The sequence below is a fragment of the Charadrius vociferus genome, unplaced genomic scaffold (assembly GCF_000708025.1).
Source record: "Charadrius vociferus isolate BGI_N301 unplaced genomic scaffold, ASM70802v2 scaffold13, whole genome shotgun sequence".
NCBI lineage: Eukaryota > Metazoa > Chordata > Aves > Charadriiformes > Charadriidae > Charadrius > Charadrius vociferus.
The window spans coordinates 1,489,438-1,502,683 of record NW_009647763.1 but is presented as its reverse complement, the minus strand read 5'-3'; the positions used below and the strand labels follow the sequence as shown (position 1 = coordinate 1,502,683).

General features: G+C 45.4%; 1 protein-coding gene across 2 annotated transcripts; it reads right to left on the bottom strand.

The window, feature by feature from the left end:
- Positions 1-436: 436 nt before the first annotated feature.
- Positions 437-11,741, bottom strand: TNFAIP3 (tumor necrosis factor, alpha-induced protein 3). Of its 2 annotated transcripts, XM_009882293.1 has the most exons (9): positions 11,429-11,726; positions 7,108-7,298; positions 6,735-6,882; positions 6,352-6,522; positions 5,441-5,621; positions 3,059-3,966; positions 1,703-1,710; positions 1,495-1,671; positions 455-736 (listed from the first exon to the last, which is right to left on the bottom strand). In XM_009882293.1, exons 1-9 carry the CDS (start codon positions 11,724-11,726, stop codon positions 455-457), a joined length of 2,364 nt encoding a protein of 787 aa, XP_009880595.1. The 2 variants fall into 2 exon arrangements, with proteins under 2 accessions (XP_009880594.1, XP_009880595.1); XM_009882292.1 differs by having other exon boundaries at positions 437-736; positions 1,480-1,712; positions 3,056-3,966; positions 11,429-11,741.
- Between the last annotated feature and the right edge of the window lie 1,505 nt (positions 11,742-13,246).

Below are 13,246 nucleotides of genomic sequence, written 5' to 3'. Positions count from 1 at the left end.
GTCCTGGGGGATCCCTCTCAGGAAAGACTTGCCTCTGACTGATGTACGCAAACACAAGAGCTCCTGCACCTCTGACAGTAGCTGCTGCTCCTCGCCTGGAAGCTGGGGGAGGTATGGAGAAAGAGGCAGAACTGGGAAGTTCTTTGGATTCAAATGCTTCACACTTCCTCCTGGGAAGTCCAAGAATTAAATATGGCATTGTAGGAGCTTAGTCATGGAACGACAACTCTGTGCAGAAGGCAACCTGCCCTTCTCAGCAGTCCTTGTATGCAGTGTTTAGAGGAAGTAGACATTTATTCCCATTCATGGGAATAAACGCGAACATGAGCCGACAGCTTATATTTCCCCCAACCCTCCCACTCCCAGGACTGTTAAGTGTTTTGGACGTAGCACCGTTTCAGCGAAGGAAGTAGCTGGCATCGCTTTCTTGTTCTTTACCAACTCCTCCCCTCCGCTAGCCATAGATCTGTTTGAACTGGTAGCATTCATTGCAGTAGCCGTTGCACTTGGCATTACCATAGTGATCACAAGCAGGGGCTCGGCAGCGTTGCTTTGGGGGCTCGTCCGCAGCCGGGTCCCTGGCACCCCCTGACGGTGGAAGCTGACCGAGGCGCTGGCACTCCTGGCACAAGTCGTCGCTTCTGCAGGCCAGGTTGTTTCGACACGAAGCCACGGCACACTGTCTCTTCTGGCTACTCAACGCTGCTCGCTGCAAATCTCTGTGCTGTCCTGTTCTCTTGAAAAAAAAACACATTAAAACACACTGTCAGTTGCTGGGCTGGCAGCAGCAAAAGCGGCTTTTCATTTACTCTGCTCATGGTTTGTATAGGTAACCGCTGGGGGTTGTTGCTTCTTCTGAAAAGCACAATACCAAGAGCCAAGTTGGGCTTTACCAAAGAAAACCACAAATTCTGTCATTTCTTAGAAAAAAAATGTTTTTTAATCTTTTGGTAACTCTTAATTCTAAAAGGGGCAAACCACATCAAATTTAAAAAAAAAAAAAAAAGGAATAATAAAAAAAATAATCTGTAATGGGCTCAATGAAAAAGGTGACATGAAGTGGACTAAACCCCTTGATGCAGTTGTATAGCTCTAAGGGTAAGAATGAAAATCCCTCCCTGACCAGCAAACCAACCAACTGTTGGTCCCATTGCTTCTTCTGAAACTGCTGGTGAAATCCCAGGTAAAATTGAACATGGCCATGATAACTCTAAACTGAGAACACTCGGCAGTGTTAGGTTTACAGTTGGACTCGATGATCTTAAGGGTCCTTTCCAACCTAAAGGATTCTATGAATTTTAGGCATGCTGCTCAGTTGCAGCAGGTAAGAATCATGAGATAACTCTATGCTTGTCTTTCTCTGATACTAAGGATGCAGCCATTTGAGGATTTTCTAGTCGTTTTTTTCCAGAGTTGTTCTCACAAGAGAAAAATGTGCAGCACTAAACACGAAGAAAATTTTGAGAAGTTCACACTTACTTCTGTCTGTCTCACCAGCTGTTCTTCTGTCCTCCTGGCTTCCTGAAATCGCTGGTTCTGGGCTTTAATGAAGCAGTTCTGGCAGTACCCTTCGAGCATCGTGCTGCCCAGGGTGCCGCAGTCACGCCGCTGGCAGGACACGCTGTTACGGAAGGCAGCGGCCGAGGTTCCCAGCTGACCTGCTGCTGAGGACTTCCTCTGAGATCTCCTCTGGTGGCGGAGCAAAGTGCTGTCTGTAATGCAAAGTAAGGACAGGAGGACTTTGAATGTGCCCAATAGATCTGGTGACCCAAAGCAATTATAAAAAGCTTCCCAATTTAAAACAAGCAAACAAACAAACAACTTTTAAAAAATCTACTAGCTTCCAGCATGGGTTTTGGACAATTTTGCGCCCCCTCAGTTGATGCACTTTCCTCTATGTTACATAAATAAGGCAGCTAATACAGCCTGATTTTCATATCAGAAGTTGTTGAAACAGCTGATTTGGGAAAAACTTGCCCTCAGTGGGAAAACTAATAACTGTTGAAGCCAAGAGGAATTTCACCTTTGGCTTCAGCATGTCATCTGTGACCTACCCTGACACTTCCCTTTCGGCATCCCCCATTTCAGGCACATGGGGTAATGGAAGTACAGCGGCACAGAGCTTAATGGGAAAAAGTGCCTTATGGTTTTTAGTCTCATGAAGCAATCACATATTCCACAATCACAAGGAAAAAATTTTCATTGCGAATAATGCTAAAAAAGAAGCTATTGCAAGCTGGCACAGAAGTCCCCTAATTTGAAAGTATGTGGAAAGCACAGCATTGGCACACTTGTCAGCAATGAAACAGTCTTAAGAGATATGCAATAATTCTCTCTTTCACCCTCTACACCCAAGGGCTTGTTGGCTGTGTAACAGAGCAGTAGCATGAAAAGATGAAGATTTCATGCTGGGATTTATTCACAGACTATTACATTTTTGAAGGCCTGCCATTAAACACACATGTGCACGCATGCACATGATACTACCAGGAAAGATTTTAAGGTAGATTATAACAACACGCTCCTAAATTACTCCAAAATACAAGCTTATTATCTACAGTCAACTTCTACTTGCTCTGTTTATCAACCCAACGTCAGTGGTTACTCCAGAGTGTTATACCTGTTACATCCAGACTGGATAGGGACCTTCAAATTCATGACAAGCTTTTTAAAAGCCTTGCTAACATAACTGCTTTTCAGTAGCATTCAATAGCATTTCCCTCACTGACCCCTGCAACTTGTCCAGCTGTGAAGAAAATTCATACCAAACCATGACTGCAGTGGACGGTGAGGAGGGATCACGACTCACCCCCTCTTGAGCTAGTTTGGCTTCCATGAAAGCCAACAGGAAGTTTTACAAGACATTTCACAGGTTTCCCACGCTGTTACTGTGTGTCCCTTTAAAGGACAAAAAAAAGCACCTTCTCTTCAGACTGTTGCTTCTGCTCCACACCATTTCTGTCACCCCCCTGCCCTTTTTGCACCCGGTGCATGCAGAGCTTCATAGCTCCAGGCGGCCGATCTGCAGCCAAAGCTCACCCCCATCCCCACTTACCATGGTTTTCCCTGTACTCAAAGAAGCACAGCGTGCAAAAGCCCTCATTTTGCGACGTCCCAAAAAACTTGCAGCCAGGTTTCCTGCAGAGGTTACCTGCCCTCTTCTCCTCGGGAGGCAGCGCTGCTGGCAGGGGCTCCTCGCCGCGGATGTTGGGAGCCTGATGGCAGGAGTGCTGGAGGAGGCTCTGCGAGATCTGAGACGGGTCAGATGTCGACCTCTGATGGCATGTGGGCAGGAAAGCGGGGCTGCCGTTTGAGGAGCGCTCTGTAGTCCTTTTGAAGCAAGTGCTGCATATGCCATTGAAGGTCCTGTTGGCCTTCTGACGGCACACCTTGCACGTGGCATAGTCTAAATGTCTCCGGTCATCCAAGTTGTTGCAAGGACCAAGCTGCCTGGAGTTGTAGCAGCGTTCGCAAAGCCCATTGTGTTGCACGTTCAATGTAAAGGGGCAGTCTGGTGTCCTGCATTTCATGGCTGTGGTCTCGCTGTATAGGAAAAGGCTTGGCGCAGTCGGAGGTGCGGAGCGAGGCCCTGTTACAGGCTCTTCGGACGTCCATCCCCCAGGTTCACAGGGGTCCCCACGAGAGGAGCCCGACCCAGCTGCCTTCAGTTTCTCGGGTGCTGCTTTGGAGGTCAGCTTTCTTCCTTTGCTCGCCTGGGACCTCCGCTCAAAGCACTCATGGCAGTAGGGCTGGGTGTTCACAGACATGTAGAAAGGGCAGTTCGGCGTTTCACATTTCACCTGTAAGAGGGAGAGCTGGGAGAGGGACAGTTCTTGTCTGTTCCTGGAGCAGGTCTCTCTTCTAGCAGGTTCAGCGTTCTCCTGCCACTTCTTGTACTCGTGCTGTACCAGTTGAAAGTAGTCTTCCACAAGGTTTATTTCTTTGGGTAGGTTGCCTTCATCTAACCTGATAGCCAAAAAAGGAAGAGTGCATCAGTGCCTGAAAAAGGGCAGACGGTGGGGGTGGAGGCAAATACAAGCAACATGGGGAGGAAATGTAGATTTAATGCACATCCATATTACTCAGCTAGAAGATCCAGGATGTTAAACTGTTGCTGTAAATGGAAATAATTTTAAAAGCAGGTGTCCAGTGATGTCAAATGGAGACTTTCATATCTAAAGAAATGGTCTGACACAACGCTAGACATAAGCATTCTTAAAAGGATTTTCTAGGTGAGCCTTTTTTGTCTGAGAGCTGTTTGCAGAAGAATATGGATAATCTTTTAGAAGTGAAAAGAAAAATCCTCCCAATCCTGAATTTCTCTGAAGACCAGTCCTCAGCTGAGCTGAGGTTAGAGTGGAAGATCCCTCTCTTCACCAGCCCACACTAAGAACGTGCCTTTCCTACAATGGGCTCAGCATTTCATGATACAGTTTATCATGAAATCTGCTCCTGGTTTTGCCCTGTTGGGTCCGTATCTACCAGTGGAATTCTTTGAACCAACTATGGGGCTTCAGTGGGGTGTGTGCAACGCTAGCATCCATCCCACCATCCCTGCTCTGCTCCTGACCACAGGGAATATCCCACACCGGGGCTTCACCATGCCACAGTTGGGAGCATGAGGAGCTAGCATTACTGGTAATACTCAAGAACACATCTGTCCAGTCGGACTAGGGAACCTGGATTAGGAATCCAGGCTCTTTATGTATGCATATATCCTTTGGGTAGGAGGACTTCAATTTTGAAGGCTCCCAAACCACCACTCCCGGTGCTTCCCGGTAATGGAAGCAAAGACAGAGGATTCAGGGAGTTGCTTCCCTCCCACACTTGTGAAGGGGCTGGGCAGACACCACTGCCAGCATCCCCTAAATGTGAGGAGCTGGTGAGTGCCACCAGCTGCCCCCTGCATGTTACTGATGCTCAACCGTCAAGGAGACAATCGCAGACGCCGGTTCCTCCACCAGTCACAGCTTCCTGCCTACCACCACACTGTAACAGCCCAGGGCGTCAAGGCATCTGTGCTAGGAACGTATTGCCAAGTACTTTCCCTAGGGCAGCCAAAATTACACCAGCTGTCCTTTATGCAATGTGCCCTTCTGTAAAGCGCAAGAGTTTGGTCTAACTAGTTCCTGGGTTTAACTACTTTTCAGCCACCTCCTGTGTAATCTAAAAGTCGGTGAAACTAATCTATTGGGTTTACTCTTCTAAAATATTAGTTTCAGTCTGCTAAGTCTGAAGACATTTTTGCCTTTAAATTTGAGACTGGCTCGAGCCCAGCACTTCAAAGCACGTCAGCAGTAATGCCATTATTTCATATTGCAGAGAGTAAACACGGGTGCTACCGTGGAAAGAAGGAAAGACCGAAGGAACACACTGGGCTGCCCAGCTTCTCCCACCGCCATAAACAAGGTAACTTTGAGGAAACAGGAATGGCACTCACTTTGCAGCATTAATTAGATGAGTTGTACCATGATCCCAGCCTTGCACTGGGATTTCTATCACTATCAAGTAGTCTTTTAGCAGCTGCTCTTTCTCCCTCTCCTCCGCGTCTGTCAGAAAGTGCACGCTCAAGTCCTCAAATCTACCTCGTTCACTGGTGACCAGAGGGACAGCCCGGATTTCTGTGGGGAAACAAGATGGATTAGCACATATATATATTTTATTAGCTAGGAGCAACCACAAGATGCGACACACTGAGATGTCACCACTACTGCTGAATTTTGGAGAAAGAGGAGAACGGCTGGCAAGAGCAACCAGTTTCTAAAGAGCGCCACTGGGGGAGGACACAGACGCATCTGCATCACGAATCTAGCCCCATACCACAGGAGTTTTAATGTCCTCACAGCAATTTTCTTCTTAGTGTGGGCAGCATTGTAGATCTCAGTTTGACGTACCTTTCCAGGGGATGATGCCCTAACCTGAACCTAGAGAACTGCTATCCATTCAGAAGAGAGTCTCTAATGACTCGGCACAGCATATATCTCATTATCTCTGCCAGGCAGTGACACACCACTGTGAGACCACGTCCTTCAAAGTGTCTTCTCTTACGATGGGACGTGGAAAGGAGGCCAGAATACAGTGAAACTGAGGCCACTCTTTGACCGATCCCAGCCTCCCAGCGGGTGAGTTTCACTCTACTTTCAACCAGCATTTTGAAGACAACCTGTAGTTTCTATTCAGATTTACAGTCAAAACTGTTTCTGCTCACATTTTAAGCACGTATTCTAAAGGAATCTTTTACGTTTATTTTAACTTTTGAAATGCAAATCTAAACCAGATTATATTCAAACGCTTTATCAGCATGATATTGAAGAAGTTACATAAATATGGAACAAGGTACTTGAAAAATACCTGGCCCACTGTCCTTCAGAGTCACTAGCGGTGTAAAATGCATGTTGTCGTAGCCAAGCACAATTGGGTATCTGTAGCATTCTTCAGCTGGCCAAAGGAGAGGCAAGTAAATACCACCAACGTTCAGAGGAGCAAAGCTGGAGCCTGACTCTAAACTTCTCACCACTTTATCTGCATAAGGAAGATAAAGAAAACACAAATAAACACAAATAAGTATGTGCTACAGGCAAAACAAAACACATTCTGGGTGTTTTAGAACAATTGCTGAAAATGCCCAGTTCTGAAACGTATCTACCTGAAAATAACGATGAGTGAAATAAGATTACTAATACAGCACTGAGTAACCCAGTCCGTAACGCGAGATGACTGGTTGGGCAACTCACCTGCAAGGACAATGACTGGCCGCCTGAGGATGTTAGCAAGGATGAAGATGTGGATTTCTTCCAGTGCATTATATGGAAGCCTGTTTCGAGCCCCAGATGTTTCTGGGGAGGTCATTTCAATGAGGTATTCCCACTCCTCCTCCCAGTTCTGAGGAAAGAAACATCTGTCAGCAATGGTTCAAAGACATGGAGGTCGGAACCAACTGCAGCACAGCAGCGCTCAAAACGGCCACGCTTTCCCATATCCTCCAAAGGAAGACTACTTCTGCTCTCCATTAACGGCGGAATCCGTGAAGCCAAAAAGCGAATGAAATCAGCAAGGCACCGCTGACGAGCACTCAGAAAACAGCACCATTCCCTCAGGCCACCTTACCCGGGTGTCATAGTGGAGTCCTGTTTCTACAAACTCCTGGGATTTAATAGCCTCCCGCTGCCAGCGGAGCTTGAAGTTGCGTGTGTCAATCTCCCTGAGTGCACTAAACAATGTTTTTCTTAAGACGAGGTCGATATCTTCAATACCCCACATGTACTGGGATGCAGCATGCATGAGGCAATTTCCATCACCTGCAATAAAAGAAAGAGTACATAATTTTTAAATGGGTACTGAAATAAAACCCCACAAGTGCACGGGATGTAGAATTACGGTGCGCCTCTGCATATTCTTGGTGCTCTCTAAGCCTTGGACAGAACAGTTTTAACAAGACTACAGCTATGAGCTCTCTGCTCAGAGACAGAAAGGAAGAAGGTCACCTCTATACTGGTTTTGTCCCTTCACCAGTAACTTTGATATCATGAAGTAAATTTTGAGGTCAACTGTAGATGTCAAACACTTGAAATAGCTTTAAATACAACAAAGTCAACTTAAAATTATAAACCAACCTCCCTCATCAGTACTTATACAAGTACACCTGATGGTACAGGGCAGAGATAATGGAAACCACTAAGAATACGCTACAGTAACACCAAGCCTCATGTCCCGGGCCGAGCACTGCATTGAAAGGCCTAGCACTTGGCTGTGCTTGATGGAAGAATTGTAATAAAAAAGGAGGAATGGAGGAATTGTAATAAAAAGAGAGACAGAAAGAGAAGAGTAGGTGATTTATGTAAAGCAATCATAGGAACATCTCCTGCCTTCCTCTCAGAACTGATAGCAAGCTGGGCTAAATAAACGAAACCAAATGATTTTAGTTTCATTTAAACACCTTCGTTGCATTGAAAAAGTCCTCTTTACTCTACAGGTAGGAAGGAAAGCAATGTTCTGCAGTTTCAAAGGGGAAGAAACTGAGAATCAGAGGAGTTAACTGACTTAATTAAAAGGTGTGACAAAACATGCCGATGGCTGGGTTTCAAATTCTATCTCTAGACATCTTCTTCAAAAGAGGATGTCTCCTCTGAGACATCAAGAATTACTATCATATCCTTAGATTCAAAACTAGGTCCGGTGTTTACTACAGTGGTAAACAGATTCACCCAATGCTAAGAAACCACAGCAATTTTCTTGGAATAGAGGACATCAACCATGGTAAAGCGACTAGATTTTTCTCCTGTGGAAAAAAACCTCACCCAAAGAATGCCCACAAAACACTTAATCCCAGTTTGCTACACGCATTAAGAGCTCAAGTACACTGTTTGTGAACACTTGCTACCTTTTCTGTGCGATTGCAGAGAAAAACCTACAACAGACCCCAGATCCTGAAAAAACTACCATTTGAAATCTGCTTAACACTTCATAAATTGCTATGGACTCAGTGCATATCAGGTTTCTGCAAACTGTGCTCTGGTCTCTGAATGCTGTCTTGCAAAGCTCGCTTCAAGTCTGCGGGCTGCTTACTTGAGCTCCAAAAAATCAGGGAACAACATATTAGACAGAAAAACTGACTGGGTTTCCTTCTGACCAAGAAAGATGACATATTAATCCCGTTAAAATTTTCCCTTTGCAAAATCTAGATCAAAGATAAGTTTTTTTTTTTTTTCTCTGTCTCTCCGAGAGCTCACTTTCAGTTCTTTATTGAGAAGCGCTGCCCAAAATTCCTTACACAGCACTTGGAATTCCCCCGTGCCGTTTGACTAGCAATTGAGCAACAGTTGTACTTTTTGTTCTGCGGGCGCAGGGCTGAGCAGCGAAGCCTCCCTCGGACTTTCCCGGGGGGTGTGGCTGGGCGAGCTGGAATGAATGCCGATTCATTATACAAGTGAAATCTCTACAGCCAATAGCTGCTGGAATTTTTATACTTTTTTTTTTTTTTAACTGTTTCGATTTTTATACCTCCTACTGCTTTCCTTCTATCCTCCATTCACATGTCTGCAAAGAAATGTGTGGTGATTCAAAAGGGCTTTTTTTTCATTAAAAAAACCCCACCACTTTACAAACTCATATACGTATTAGGTAAAATATACATTGAAAGATCCTATAGGAGATACTTTCTCTGCTTTCAACAATTACAACCTTCATCAGAAAAAAACCCAGAATTTTCTGATGAAAGCCCACTGTTGACTGAAAGAACTAATATATTCCTCCCACATTTATGGGTTAAGCAGCTAAATGCTTTAGAAAATACTCGTCATGCCACGTGGCAGGAAAAAAAAACATGTTATTTTCTGGGATAATACAGGGATTCTCCAGGCTTCTGTCCCTTCTTTGAGGGATCCCCTCCTTCAGTCCAGTCTACCTTCTCTCTGCTGCGAAGGTCCCTCGCTGTGACTACACTTTGCATTAACCACAGGTTCCCAAAGCCACTCCTGCTACTCATGCACTTAATGACCCTAAAGCACTGAACTGAAGCTGAGTTCGTTAGCTATGCGGAGGGTACGGGGAGGGCACACACCACAAACCAACCCCTAGCTTTGCCTTCCTTCAACCTGCCCTAGTGTTTCAGCCCCCTTGTATATTGGTGGGCCTGCTCACAGGTGAGGTCTGAGTCCCCAGTTCTCAAATTGTTCCCGTTTGTAACACTGGCTGACAGTCGTGAGACAATGGAAGAGGTCACAGTTATTGAACATAGTGATGTCAGCAACAAGGGCCTGCCCAGGCAATGTTAACCCCTGCAAGACTCGTATTAACAGAAGAAGGGGGATTCCAAAAATGCTGCTCTTTGCCCTGGGCAAAAATTACACGATGTCCATTTTCCTAGTAAATCCGTTAGAGTTTATCTCCTGGGGTGAAGTTTTGAAGATGCAACACCTGGAGTGATGTTACCTTCCCTGTACCTGCAAAGCGCTGCCTGCCCTAGCTGTGACTCCAGTCCTTCTGGAAGTTCCAGATTAGGCGATCTCCACACACAGCCTAATTACAGTCATGAGAATTTTATGCCAGTGCAGAGGCAGCCCACAAAAGCCCCCCAAAAGGTCAGTGCCCCTATGACACTTACAGAGACACGCATTAGGATCAGGCTCTTCTAGGTCGAGGCACTGACATCGGCACAGCAGTTCTGTTTTTACAGCTTTTGTACAACACAGATGTGTGCAATCGGATTGAGAAATATGGTAGAACTTGCGAAGGGAAAAATGTGGACTAGGAAGATAAGGGCAACGTATATAAAAACAGATATGAAAAGAAGCATCCACAGAACATAATGTAAGGACTTCAATGAGGCTGCAGGTCCACCACACCCAGCATTTTTATAACCAGTGTCATCTGCTCCTTGAGCAAAGAATAGATATTTTCCATGTTCTTGGAGTCCTCACTGTCCCAGTCTATCTTCCCAGCTTTAGGGAATCCTGAGTCCAAGTTTGCAGCTGCGTGACCGTAAGTCATAGCCATTACCCAATCTTTCCTCCACTGAATGTAAAATGCCCAATGACACTTGGAATCATGTGCAAAAATTTTCTGCTCAAGACCTGTGGACACATGGACCCTATTCAAGAAATCTTTGCACTAGTGCTGTACCTCTGCATTTATAGCTCTTGATGCAATACGCATGAAGTAACCCTAAACCCAAGTCATAAAACCAGCACCGACCCTTGGAAAGAAAAAGGCACTGCACACTTTGTGGTGCACAAGGATGGCTGTCATTCACGCACCCGGGAGTTATTGGTGAGCCCTGAGGGAAAGCGAGAACTGGCAAACCCCAGCAGGTAGCTGAGGATTAAGGAGCCGGCCGGTTATGGGGCACTGACTCCAGGGCCAGTGAGGTCAGGTTCCCAGAGGCTCCAGGTCCAGGAAACTCCCGCTGGCATCGCTGTTAAAGCTGGATCAGCAAAGGAACCTTGCCTGCCAGCTACAACAGCAGGGCTTACAGCAGGATATTAACTTCTGCTATATATACACGGGAACGCATCCTTGTCACTCAAAACATCTGAAGTCTCCTCTTGCCGGGCATTAAGGGCCATTCAGCACTTCCGACGAGGGAGCTGACACACAGCAGAGCCGGATTCACACAAAGGCGATGGGTTGCAAGTTAAGGTTCCTGACCAGTATTTTACTCTGACGTGCCACAGGTTACTGATATTATGAAAATACCGGTGAAATTTTCAGGCTATTCGTAATACCATGATGTGGGCAGGGGACTGCTACAGCCACAGGACAGTACATCATGTAGAAAGAATTTTAGTTTACAAAACTAAGATTAAAAGGCACCACTTTTTGAAAGCCATGCACTTCTGTTTCAGTAACGTGAACTCAGATGCTATTAATAAAGGTGCTACATTTGTATTACCTGTTTTAATGCATGCGCAAAGACTTGCTCATAACTTACCATTAGTCTTCAGAGGGACAAGTCTCCGAACTTCCATGCACCAGTTGAGCTTCCTCTGGCGCTCCAGTGAAGTCTGGGTGGCCTGGTCAGTCAGGGCCTTCTGAAGCGTTTCCCGAAACTGAGGACAAAACTGGCACATTCTGAACATTTCTATGGTGTATCTGTGCATAGTCCTGAAGTGGTGAATTATTCCACTGGGGGGTTTGACCAGATCTTCAGGTGTCCTCTCTCTAATCTTCATGGCTTTCAGCATATTGCTCTGATACAAAGCTTGAGGAAGGATGTGTTGGCCAGCCATGTTTCTAGAAGACATCTGAAATGAAAAATGATCCTTTTATTGGCGTGTTATGTCCTTGCATCACAACGCTATCACTTCTGCAGATGTTGAGAAGGCACTTTCAGGGGCGGGATTCCGGCTGCAGTTTTGCCTAAAATGAGCATAGAGTGGATGCAGTCCACTGAGCCTTATATAGATGATGGTTTTCAAAGCCCATATTCATTAGCCCCTCTGCATTACTCAGATATAGACACTGACCAGCTTATTCCAATTATTTACTGCTATCACTTACTGAGATATTAAAAAGAATTTATTCATAACTAAGGAAATTGCATCATTGTTCAAAAAAAAAGCATTTAAATCAAAGTAAGGATAAAAGAAGTCAAGATCAAGGGAAGGGAAAATTATCCTGGAAACTTGACTAATTGATAATTGCGTAGTGTAATCCCATATGAACTTGCTGAACTTTCAGCACGTTTCAAGCTCTTGTTTTGATGACATGCCAAAAAAAAGCAGATAATGACCATTTCAGATTTCCGCAGCCCATACATTCTAAAAAGTGATGCTTGGTACAGTACAAAAAGAGCCCCAAGAACTACATGCCATGCTAGTATCTGTCCCATACTTACAGTGGCCGAAGATGGCAAATGAGAAATTTGTGGCAGAGCAAGTACTCAAGGTCAGACTTACGTTACTCTTCTTGAGGGTCCTTATATTTTGTGAGCGGTACAGCTACTGCACAGAGGTGCTTGTGCAGTGTGTGGGGGTGCAGACTGCAGTGCTGCTATTACTCAGCGGTTAAGTCAACATCGCTGAAAAAGCATTTCCACTTGGCTCAAAAACCCCAATATTTTTCCACAGCGGGACATAGAAAGTTTGCTGCCCTGCATCCCTTTCTTCAGTATCTTTGGCCTCACGGGCTACAGCAGGAAGAACAAAAAAACCCCCATAACCTCAAACTGTCAACACTCTCTGAAATACTTATTCAGAGCACATTAACTTTGTGGCTAGCTAGAGCCAAACGTAGGGACCACATCCCTCAAAACTCCCGTGCACTACAGTAACACCAACAACGTATTTTTACATGGAGAGACTCTCCATGCTGCCCACATACATTACTGCTCTGTTTAAAAACAAAACACAATTTCTGTTAAGACAAATAAAGGTATGCATGCCTAACATGTTTAGAATACGGCTGGTCACGTCAGGAGAGCCCACTATTGTGATTATCAATCTACGGACAAATATCAAGCCACAGGTATATATTAATGTCTCGATGTACACCATGCCAAGTACAAGGAAAAAAGAAGCAACTGAAAAATTATTTATGCAACTGTTAGGAAGTTTTCTCATGGAATTGAGTCTGGAGGGCCAGAGAGAGGAAGAAGGACTTACAACCCGACAGACTGACCGGGAAGGGACTCCCAGGTCTGTGGAGGCCAAAGACCCCTCTTGCACAGAAGGGCTTAAGCACATCCTTCCCCCCAAAGAGCCAGCTGCTCTCTCCTCTTCACCCAGACACTTCCATTGGCGACATCCAC

Bases quoted from the DNA above. Each gene is read 5' to 3' on its own strand.
- TNFAIP3 (XM_009882292.1), bottom strand. From the start codon at position 11,741: ATGTCTTCTAGAAACATGGCTGGCCAACACATCCTTCCTCAAGCTTTG. The intron at 5,622-6,351 runs GTATTTTTCAAG...GTTTCCCCACAG, and splicing joins TCTGAAGGACAGTGGGCCAG to AAATCCGGGCTGTCCCTCTG. The intron at 737-1,479 runs GTAAGTGTGAAC...TTTTTTTTCAAG, and splicing joins AGCTGGTGAGACAGACAGAA to AGAACAGGACAGCACAGAGA.